Source organism: Boleophthalmus pectinirostris, unplaced genomic scaffold (genome assembly GCF_026225935.1).
Source record: "Boleophthalmus pectinirostris isolate CB_2022bp ecotype Guang Dong unplaced genomic scaffold, ASM2622593v1 HiC_scaffold_4, whole genome shotgun sequence".
In the NCBI taxonomy this organism is placed as follows: Eukaryota; Metazoa; Chordata; class Actinopteri; order Gobiiformes; family Gobiidae; genus Boleophthalmus; species Boleophthalmus pectinirostris.
The window spans coordinates 42,805,716-42,818,215 of record NW_026571353.1 but is presented as its reverse complement, the minus strand read 5'-3'; the positions used below and the strand labels follow the sequence as shown (position 1 = coordinate 42,818,215).

Genomic DNA, 12,500 nt, shown 5'->3' with positions numbered 1-12,500 from the left:
GGTCTAGAGCAGGACCGGAGCAGGACTAAACTGGGTCTGGAGCAGGTCTGGAGCAGGACTAAAGCGGGTCTAGAGCAGGACCAGAGCAGGACTAAAGCGGGTCTTGTTGTGTGTCAGGTGTTCAAGGGGAAGGACAGTCCCGTGACTCTGGACTGGAGCAGAGTTCGTGTTTTCGATCGAGACGTGGGACATATGTTTGTCAATCTGGCCAAAACCTCCAAAGAAGCCAAGGTACATCATCCCCTGTCCCCGCCCCCTGTCCCCGCCCCCGTCCCCCTGTGAGTCCCGTGAGCTCAGGTCGTGACAGTTCCATGTTTGTCCTGCAGGTGGAGTCGGTGAGTAAGAAGGAGAAGGTCAAACAGAGACCTCAGGCTCTGAACACCGTCGAGATGCTCCGAGTTGCCAGCTCTGCCCTGGGTAAGACCTGATCTAGACCTGGTCCTGGTCCTGGTCCTGGTCCTGTTTGAGTCCTGTTTGAGTCCTGTCTGAGTCCTGGTGGTGGTTCTGGTTCCGTTCCAGGTCTGGGTCCTCAACACACGATGCAGGTGGCTGAGCGTCTCTACACTCAGGGTTACATCAGTTACCCGCGCACAGAGACCACACACTACCCCGACAACTTCGACCTGAAGGGGGCGCTGCAGCAGCAGGCCAACACGCCCCAGTGGAGCGCCGAGGTGAGGGGCGGGGCTACGAGGTGATGGGCGGGGCTACGAGGTGATGGGCGGGGCTACGAGGAGATGGGCGGGGCTACGGGGGGAGCGCCGTGGTGAGGGACGGGGCTACGAGGTGAGGGGCGGGGCTACGGGGTGATGGGCGGGGCTACGGGGGGAGCGCCGAGGTGAGGGGTGGGGCTACAGGGGAGTGTCGAGGTGGGGGCGGGGCTACGAGGTGTTTGGCCTGGCTACGGGGGGGGGGCGCCGAGGTGAGGGGCGGGGCTACAGGGTGATGGGCGGGGCTACGGGGGGAGCGCCGAGGTGAGGAGCGTGGCTACGAGGTGATGGGTGGGGCTACAGGGGAGTGCCGAGGTGAGGGGTGGGGCTACGAGGTGATGGGCGGGGCTACGGGGGGTGCGCTTGCGTGAGGGGCAGGGCTACACTGCAGCGCCGAGGGGCGGGGCTACAGGGGGAGCGCCAAGGTGAGGGGCGGGGCTACGAGGTGATGGGCGGGGTGAGGGGCGGGGCTACGAGGTGATGGGCGGGGTAAGGGGTGGGGCTATGAGGACCTGTGGTCGTCACCTGTGGTCCCACAGATGAGGGACTAAAGGTGACGGGATGGACAGGAGAGGGACCCCTGATGTGTGTGTGTCTCACCTGTGTGTGTGTGTGTGTGTGTGTCTCTCACCTGTGTCTGAGTGTGTGTGTGTGTGTGTGTCTCACCTGTGTGTGTCTCACCTGTGTGTGAGTGTGTTTTTGTGTGTCTCACCTGTGTGTGTGTGTGTGTCTCACCTGTGTGTGAGTGTGTGTGTGTGTGTGTGTGTGTCTCACCTGTGTGTGTGTGTGTGTGTCATGTGACTTCAGGTGAGGGCTCTGTTGGCGTCGGGGTTGAATCGTCCGAGGAAAGGCACCGACGCCGGAGACCACCCCCCCATCACCCCCATGAGAGCGGCGAGCGAGACCGAGCTGGGTCAGAACACACACACCTCACACACACACACACACACACACACACACACCTCACACACACGTACACACACACACACACACGTACATACACACACATCACACACACACACACACGTACACACACCTCACACACACGTACATACACACACATCACACACACACCACACACACACACGTACACACACATCACACACACACATCACACTAACATCACACACACACACACATCACACACACGTACACACACACACACACGTACATACACACACATCACACACACACACCACACGTACACACACACACACACGTACACACACACACACACACACACACACACACACACACACACATCACACACGTACACACACACACGTACACACACACATCATACACACACACACACTCACTCACACGTACACACACCTCACACACACATCACACACACACATGTACACACATCACACACACACACACATACATACATCTCACACACACAGACACACACACACATGTACACACACACACACGTACACACACACGTACACACATCACACACGTACACACATCTCACACACACAGACACACACATGTACACACACACACGTACACACACACGTACACACATCACACACGTACACACATCGTACACACATCACGTACACACATCACACACACACACACCTCACACACACACACACATCACACACACACGTACACCACACACACACGTACACACACACATCACACACACACGTACTCACACCTCACACACACACACACACACGTACACACACACACATACACACACACTATACACACACACACACACACGTACACACATCACACACACATCACACACACACGTACACACATGTACACACATCACACACACACAAGAGCGGCGAGCGAGGTGGAGTTAGGTCAGTCATGTCACCAGTGATAGCGTCTGTTCCTCGTGTCTTGTGTTCATCATGTTCTCCAGGTTCTGACGGTTGGCGTCTGTTCGATTACATCACGCGTCACTTCATCTCGTCGGTGAGTGAGGACTGCAGGTTCCTCCAGACGTCCATCTGCTTCAGCATCGGACCTGAGACCTTCAGCTGCACCGGCAAAACCCTGATCTCACCAGGTACTGGACCAGGACCAGGACCAGGACCAGGACTAGGACCAGGACTAGGACCAGGACTAGGACCAGGACTAGGACCAGGACTAGGACCAGGACCAGGACTAGGACTAGGACTAGGACTAGGACTAGGTAGGACCAGGACCAGGACCAGGACCAGGTACTAGACCAGGACCAGATGAGGAGAAGTCATGTGACCTCCTTAATACTTTGGGGTTTGGAAACAAATATTTGTTTAACGTTACAAAACTGAAGTGAGCAAAGTAAAAGGACAATGTGTGTTTGTATGTCGGCCTCGTTTTCATGTCGTCCAGTTTGTGACGTGTTCAATTACACTTGGTGAAACATCCACAAATATTAATCCTGAGGGTTTGTCATCTGCCAAAGTGTTTTGTGTGTGTGTGTTGTGTGTGTCTGACATGTATGTGTTGTGTGTCTGATGTTTGTTGTGTGTGTTTGACATGTGTGTTGTGTGTGTGTGTGTGTTGTGTGTTTGTTGTGTGTTGTGTGTCTGACGTGTGTATTGTGTGGTGTTGTGTGTCTGACGTGTTTGTTGTGTGTCTGACGTGTGTCTGTTGTGTGTCTGACGTGTGTGTTGTGTGTGTTTGTGTTGTGTGTTGTATGTTGTGTGTGTTGTGTGTGTGTTGTGTGTCTGAAATGTGTGTTGTGTGTGTGTGTTTGTTGTGTGTCTGACGTTTGTTGTGTGTGTTTGACATGTGTGTTGTGTGTGTATTGTGTGTCTGACTTGTGTGTTGTTGTGTGTGTGTTTGTTGTGTGTGTGTTGTGTGTCTGACGTTTGTTGTTAGTGTTTGACATGTGTGTTGTGTGTGTGTGTGTGTGTGTGTGTGTTTGTTGTGTGTTGTGTGTCTGACGCTTGTTGTTAGTGTTTGACATGTGTGTTGTGTGTGTGTGTTGTGTGTCTGACATTTGTTGTGTGTGTTTGACATGTGTGTTGTGTGTGTATTGTGTGTCTGACTTGTGTGTTGTTGTGTGTGTTTGTTGTGTGTTGTGTGTCTGACGTTTGTTGTTAGTGTTTGACATGTGTGTTGTGTGTGTGTGTGTTGTGTGTCTGACGTGTGTGTTGTGTGTTCAGGGTTCACGTCGGTGATGCCGTGGCAGGGCATTCCTCTGGAGGAGGCGTTGCCGAGTTGTGATCGTGGAGACGTGTTCAGTGTGGACGAAGTGCGACTGGTGGAGAAACAAACCTGCCCCCCGGACTATCTGACCGAGGCCGAACTCATCACACTCATGGAGAAACACGGCATCGGTAACACACCCGACACACACCCGACACACACCCGACACACACACCGACACACACACACACACACCGACACACACCGACACACACCCGACACACACCCGACCACACACAACACACACACACCCGACACACACGACACACACTGACACACACTGACACACACCCGACACACACCGACACACACCGACACACACCCGACACACACTCGACACTCACACGACACACCCGACACACACCCACACACCCGACACACCCGACACACACACACACACACTGACACACACTGACACACACTGACACACACTGACACACACGACACACACCGACACACACCCGACACACACACCGACACACACCCGACACACACCCGACACACACACCCGACACACCGACACACACACACACACACCGACACACACCCGACACACCCGACACACACACACACACTGACACACACTGACACACACTGACACACACCCGACACACCGACACACACCCGACACACACCCGACACCACACTCGACACACCACGACACACTGACACACACTGACACCACACTGACACACACTGACACACACCCGACACACACCCGACACACACACACGACACACACCGACACACACTCGACACACACACACCGACAACACACCGACACACACCCGACACACACCCGACACACACACTCGACACACACCCGACACACCCGACACACACACCGACACACACCTGACACACACCTGACACACACACTGACACACACTGACACACACACACCCGACACACACCCGACACACACCGACACACACTCGACACACACTCGACACACACTCGACACACCCGACACACACCCGACACACACCGACACACACACTGACACACACACTGACACACACTGACACACACACCGACACACACACACGACACACCCGACACACACCCGACACACACTCGACACACACTCGACACACACTGACACACACTGACACACACCCGACACACACACCGACACCACACCGACACACACTCGACACACACACACCCGACACACACCCGACACACACCGACACACACCGACACACACCCGACACACACTGACACACACCGACACACACCGACACACACCCGACACACACTCGACACACACTCGACACACACCCGACACACACCCGACACACACACACACCGACACACACCCGACACACACCGACACACCGACACACACTGACACACACTTGACACACCGACACACACCGACACACACACACCCGACACACACTGACACACACTGACACACACTGACACACACCCGACACCCGACACACACCGACACACACCGACACACACCGACACACACTGACACACACCCGACACACACACACACCCGACACACACCCGACACACACACACACTGACACACACTGACACACACTGACACACACCGACACACACTGACACACACCCGACACACACCGACACACACCCGACACACACTGACACACACTGACACACACTGACACACCGACACACACGACACACACCCGACACACACCGACACACACCGACACACACTGACACACACTGACACACCCGACACACACCCGACACACACTGACACACACCGACACACACCCCCACACACACCCGACACACACCGACACACACACGACACACACACACACCCGACACACGACACACCCGACACACACCCGACACACACCACGACACACACACCGACACACACACACCCGACACACACTGACACACACTGACACACACTGACACCACACCCGACACACACCCGACACACACCCGACACACACACACACCCGACACACACGACACACACCCCGACACACACCGCACACACACACGACACACCCGACACACACACACACACCGACACACACCCGACACACACCCGACACACACTGACACACACCCGACACACACCCGACACACACTGACACACACTGACACACACACACACTGACACACACGACACACACACCGACACACACACCGACACACACCCGACACACACCGACACACACCCGACACACACCGACACACACACACCCGACACACACTGACACACAACCGACACACACTGACACACACGACACATGACCAACACACACTGACACACAGTATCATGTCCCTTTAAATCACTGTGGGACTTTTTCAACACTTTTCACATGATCGTAGAACACGTGTGTGTGTGTGTGTGTGTGTGTGTGTGTGCACGTGTCTCCACGGTAACCGCTGAACATTCCACCATAGACATGTGTGTAGCGTCCGTGTGTGTCCTGTGCAGGTACAGACGCCAGTATCCCCGTTCACATCAACAACATCTGCCAGAGGAACTACGTGACCGTGGAGAACGGACGACGCCTCAAACCCACAAACCTGGGCATCGTCCTGGTGCACGGGTACCACCGCATAGGTACTGACGCACACACACCATACACACACATACACACACACAACACACACACACACACACACACACACACACACAACGCACACACACACACACACAACACACACACACACACAACACACACACACAAACACAACACACACACACACACACACACACAACACACACACACACACACACAACACACACACACACAACACACACACACACACACACAACACACACACACACAACGCACACACACACACAACACACACACACACACACACACACAACACAACACACACACAACACAACGCACACACACACACACACACACACACACAACACACACAAACACACACAAACACAACGCACACACAAACACAACGCACACACACAACACAACGCACACACAACACACAACGCACACACAACACGCACACACAACACACACACACAACACGCACACACAACGCACACACACAACGCACACACACAACACACACAACACAACACACAGAACACAACACACTAGAGCCCGACCGATATATCGGTTGGCCGATATTATCGGCTGATATGGGCACCTGGAGGCATATTGGCTATCGGCCGATATGCTTGCTGATATGGGCCGATATTTCACGTGGGCATGTTACACCTCGTTATAAATCTTAGCCTTTCTACATTATGTTCATTTAATCCGATTTACCGACAGATAAATGACCTAATATGTGGCTCCACATCAGTATTTATCTGCGGAGTCATTTGTCTGTGTGTGTGTCCGTACTGTCCCTGAACACACCACAGAGTCGCGTCACTCACGTGTTCTTGTTTACACCCGCAGACACAGATCCATGTGCGCAACACTGAGATTATATTCTTTTTACGGACAATCGTCTTGAGTCTGGATTAAAAGGACTTTTATTAGTGCAGATTTGTGATGTGAGGAGGACCTGTGTGAGGCTGAGTGTTGGAAATACATCGACTTTGAAGCCAGTTTAGGTTAGCGATTAGCTGCTGTAGCTCCCACACATAAACAGGCTGTTTTCTATTGGTCTATTGTAAAGTGACTGTATTGGCCGTATATTTGTTAATGGACCTGTATTGATATGTAAATGAGCTGTGAATAGACGTGTGAATGATCCACATTTATGCATATAATTGATTACCGCGGTGCGCAGCATTTACTGCTAAAGGCTAATAGTGGTAGCTTACTTTAGTAGCCAAACCTAAGTTTTTTATACAATTCAAGATTTACAGTGAATTTTTACATCACTAAATATATCGGCGACTGTATCGGCAGCTCCAACTCCCATTATATCGGTTTCATATTCGGCCACAACAATATCCATATCGGTCGGGCTCTACAACACACACAAACCACACACACACAGCACACACAAACACACACAAACACACAACACACAAACACACACAACACACACAAACACACACACAACACACACAAACACACACAACACACACACAACACAACACACACACAAACACAACACACACACAACACACACAACACACACACAAACACACAACACACACAACACACACACACAAACACACACAAACACACACACACAAACACACACACACACACACACACACACACAACACACACAAACACAACACACACAACACACACAGCCTGAAGGACCTGCAGGTCGCTCACACTGACCACGCCTCCTGTCGCCCGGTGTTCTCTGGAGGAGGGAGTCCCAGGTGTGTGGAGGAGGAACGCTCATCAAAGTTAATGCTGTCAGTGCCTCGTTTCCTGATTTCACCGTCCTCCCTGATCCAGCGTTTGGACTTGATGACGGACTGTTTCTCCTTTCACACACCTGGGACACCCTCCTCCAGAGAACACCGGGCCACTGGAGGCGTGGTCAGTCTGAGCGACCTGCAGGTCCATCAGGCTGACCACGCCCACAGGAAGTAACAACACGTGATATATACAACACATCAACACCGGGGACAGTGGCTTACAGACTCTTTTCATTCCACGTTTTGCCCAACCTTTTAAAATATGTAGTGCCATAAACGTAATCTAGTGCCATAAACGTTGAAAAGTAAATATAGAAGTGGAGACAGAGTGAATTAGTTTTTTGTTTGTTTTGTTTTGTTACTATTATTCAGTAACACTCACAGTAGCCCACAAAGTTAACATGACATGCGTTCTCTCGTGGCCTGTTGTTTTCAACAACACGGATGATGCACCTGTCTTGTTAACAGTCCTGGTTAGAGGCAGATCAAACGTCAAAGGTACTTCATCCATATTTATGATGTCGTCTGGTCTGATGGAGTTTTCTTGTATCTTTGTTTCAACGAATTTGTGGAAATTTTCAACTTTTTCCTGATAGTCAGCAGGGAGTTGCTGACAGAGAGTGGTCCGTGCCCTAATGGACAGGTTTTTACGTCTCATAACTCGGAAACACCATGACAGCTTTAAAATCTTCAAAATTCATTTCGCGGGCGATTGTTTTGGCTTTCAGTCGGATCTGTACAGTGGATACACCTTGGCCACCTGCTCTCTGTGTGTTCACCCAGTCCTCCAGGACATTTTCAAGTTCAGGCCACCTGCTTTTATGTCCTCTGAAAGCCTTTTTTGACTTTTGGCATTGTATGAGCTCTTCACGCTGACGCCTCCATCGTCTCACCATAGATTCATTGATGCTAAGCTTGCGTGCAGCAGCGCGGTTTCCTTCCTGGATAGCAAGATCGATGGCCTTCAGCTTAAAACGTGCATCATACGAACTTCTTCGTGCCATTTCCATGATGAAGGGGCGAGGATTTTAAAATAATTACCAGTTGGTAATTTCTCGTGCGTGTTCTATCTGCTGAAGAAAAAGTACCGTATTCTTCTTTGCATAGATTTTTCGTCTATCTTATTTTTTATTCTAATTTCGGTTAGAGCGCCCCTAGCGGTGGAAGAAAAATCCACAGAATAGCCGCACCTTTATTTAAGCCTCATGGTTCAAAATCTAGGGAAAAAGTAGCAGCTTTTTGTCCAGAAAATACGGTATTTACATTGTTTTAATTGCTGTGTGCATGCTGTGGCCTGCAACTACCTAAAAACCTGAGAGTGTGTATGTTTCGGTCTACAAGTATACAAAAACCAGAAAGTGGGCATGTTTGGATCTCACAAGTACCTAAAGACCTGAAAAGTTCCCACAAGTGGGTGCTCAGTCTGGTCAAGTTAGTTTTTTATGGAGAATTGGGATTTTGAGGTGATATTATTGTTTAGGAACTCTAGGGGGCAGTGCCTGATTTTTTTTGGCTGCTCTAGAACCTTCAGAAAGGGTGGTCCCCACAAGGCACGATCTAGTCAGGTGGTCCCACAAGGTGACAAAAACATGTATGTGTGTGTGTGTGTTGTGTGTTCATGTGTGTGTGTGTGTGTGTTGTGTGTGTTCATGTGTGTGTGTTGTGCGTTCATGTGTGTGTGTTCGTGTGTGTGTGTGTGTGAGTGTGTGTGTTGTGTATTGTGTTGTGTGTTCATGTGTGTGTGTTGTGTGTGTTGTGTGTGTGCGTTCGTGTGTGTGTTGTGTTGTGTGTTCATGTGTGTGTTGTATATTCATGTGTGTGTGTTGTGTGTTCATGTGTCTGTGTGTGGTTGTATGTTGTGTGTGTTGTGTGTGTGTTCATGTGTGTTGTGTGTGTGTGTTCATGTGTGTGTGTTGTGCGTTCATGTGTGTGTGTGTTGTGTGTTGTGTATTGTGTTGTGTGTTCGTGTGTGTGTTGTGTGTGTGCGTTCGTGTGTGTGTGTGTGTTGTGTTGTGTGTTCATGTGTGTGTGTTGTGTGTGTTCGTGTGTGTGTGTTGTGTGTTCGTGTGTGTTCGTGTGTTGTGTATTGTGTTGTGTGTTCATGTGTGTGTGTTGTGTTGTGTGCGTTTCGTGTGTGTGTGTGTTGTGTTGTGTGTTCATGTGTGTGTGTTGTGTGTTCATGTGTGTGTGTTGTGTGTTCATGTGTGTGTTGTATGTTAATGTGTGTGTGTTGTGTGTTCATGTGTCTGTGTGTGGTTGTATGTTGTGTGTGTTGTGTGTTCATGTGTGTTGTGTTGTGTGTTCATGTGTGTGTATTGTGCGTTCATGTGTGTGTGTTGTGTGTTCATGTGTGTTGTGTTGTGTGTTCATGTGTGTGTGTGTTGTGTGTTTGTGTGTGTTGTGTGTTCATGTGTGTTGTGTTGTGCGTTCATGTGTGTGTTGTGTGTTGTGTATTGTGTTGTGTGTTCATGTGTGTGTGTTGTGTGTTGTGTGTGTGCGTTCGTGTGTGTGTGTTGTGTTGTGTGTTCATGTGTGTGTGTTGTGTTGTGTGTTCGTGTGTGTGTGTTGTGTGTGAGTGTGTTGTGTATTGTGTTGTGTGTTTATGTGTGTGTGTTGTGTGTGTGTGTGTGTGTGTGTGTGTGTGTTCTGTGTGTGTGTGTGTGTTGTGTGTGTGTGTGTCATGTGTGTGTGTGTGTGTGTGTTCTTGTGTGTTCAGTGTGTGTGTGTGTGTGTGTGTGTGTTCATGTGTGTGTGTGTGTGTGTGTGTGTTGTGTGTTCATGTGTGTGTGTGTGTGTGTGTGTTCATGTGTGTGTTGTGTGTGTGTGTGTGTGTTCATGTGTGTGTGTGTGTGTGTGTGTGTGTCATGTGTGTGTGTGTGTGTGTGTGTGTGTGTGTGTGTGTGTGTGTGTGTGTGTGTGTGTGTGTGTGTGTGTTCATGTGTGTGTGTGTGTGTGTGTGTGTGTGTGTGTTGTGTGTGTTCTGTGTGTGTGTTGTATGTGTGTGTGTGTGTGTGTGTGTGTGTGTGTGTTCATGTGTGTGTGTGTGTGTGTGTTCATGTGTGTGTGTGTGTGTGTTCTGTGTGTGTGTGTGTGTGTGTGTGTGTGTGTGTGTGTGTCTTGTGTGTTCATGTGTGTGTGTTGTGTGTGTGTGTGTTCATGTGTGTGTGTGTGTGTGTGTGTGTGTGTTCATGTGTGTTCGTGTTGTGTGTTCATGTGTGTATGTGTGTGTGTGTGTGTGTGTGTGTGTGTGTGTGTTCATGTGTGTGTGTGTGTGTGTTCATGTGTGTGTGTTGTGTGTGAGTGTGTGTGTGTTGTGTATTGTGTGTGTGTGTGTTGTGTGTTCATGTGTGTGTGTTGTGTGTTCATGTGTCTGTGTGTGGTTGTATGTTGTGTGTGTTGTGTGTGTGTGTGTTCATGTGTGTGTGTGTGTGTGTGTGAGTGTGTGTGTGTTGTGTATTGTGTGTGTGTGTGTGTGTGTTCATGTTGTGTGTGTTGTGTGTGTGTGTGTTCATGTGTGTTGTGTTGTGTTCATGTGTGTGTGTGTGTGTGTGTTGTGTGTTCGTGTGTGTGAGTGTGTTGTGTATTGTGCTGTGTGTTCATGTGTGTGTGTTGTGTGTGTTGTTGTGCGTTCAGATGCAGAGTTGGTGCTCCCGTGGATTCGCAGCGCTGTGGAGAAGCAGTTGTCTCTCATCGCTCTGGGACAGGCCGACTTCTCTCAGGTTCTCTCTCACGCTCTGGACATTTTCAAGAGGAAGTTTCACTATTTTGTCGACTCCATCAACAGTGAGTTAAAAACGCACAAAACACACACACAACACACACAACACACACACAAAACACACAACACACACACAACACACACAAAATACACACAAAATACACACAAAACACACACAACATACACAAAATACACAAAACACACACACAACACACAAAATACACAAAACACACACACAACACACAAAATACACAAAACACACACAACACACACAAAATACATACAACACACAAAACACACAACACACACACAAAACACACAAAATACACACAAAATACACACAAATACACACAAAATACACACAAACACACACAAAATACATACAACACAACACACAAACACACACAAAATACATACAACACACAAAACACACACAAAATACACAAAACACACACTAAATACATACAACACAACACACAAAACACACACAAAATACACAAAACACACACAACACACACACAAAATACATACAACACACACAAAATACATACAACACACAAAACACACACAACACACA

At 49.6% G+C, this 12,500-nt stretch overlaps 1 protein-coding gene across 1 annotated transcript in view; it reads left to right on the top strand.

The window, feature by feature from the left end:
- top3b (DNA topoisomerase III beta) overlaps positions 1 to 12,494 on the top strand; it is a gene marked incomplete at its 3' end in the record, with an annotated part of 28,131 nt that extends 15,637 nt beyond the window's left edge. Inside the window, exons 7-14 of the mRNA XM_055161780.1 lie at positions 118 to 231; positions 327 to 417; positions 520 to 674; positions 1,518 to 1,623; positions 2,605 to 2,751; positions 3,839 to 4,012; positions 6,325 to 6,453; positions 11,839 to 12,494. Of these exons, the coding sequence (XP_055017755.1) occupies positions 118 to 231; positions 327 to 417; positions 520 to 674; positions 1,518 to 1,623; positions 2,605 to 2,751; positions 3,839 to 4,012; positions 6,325 to 6,453; positions 11,839 to 12,494 (1,572 nt within the window). The remainder of the gene's footprint in view (positions 1 to 117; positions 232 to 326; positions 418 to 519; positions 675 to 1,517; positions 1,624 to 2,604; positions 2,752 to 3,838; positions 4,013 to 6,324; positions 6,454 to 11,838) is intronic.
- Between the last annotated feature and the right edge of the window lie 6 nt (positions 12,495 to 12,500).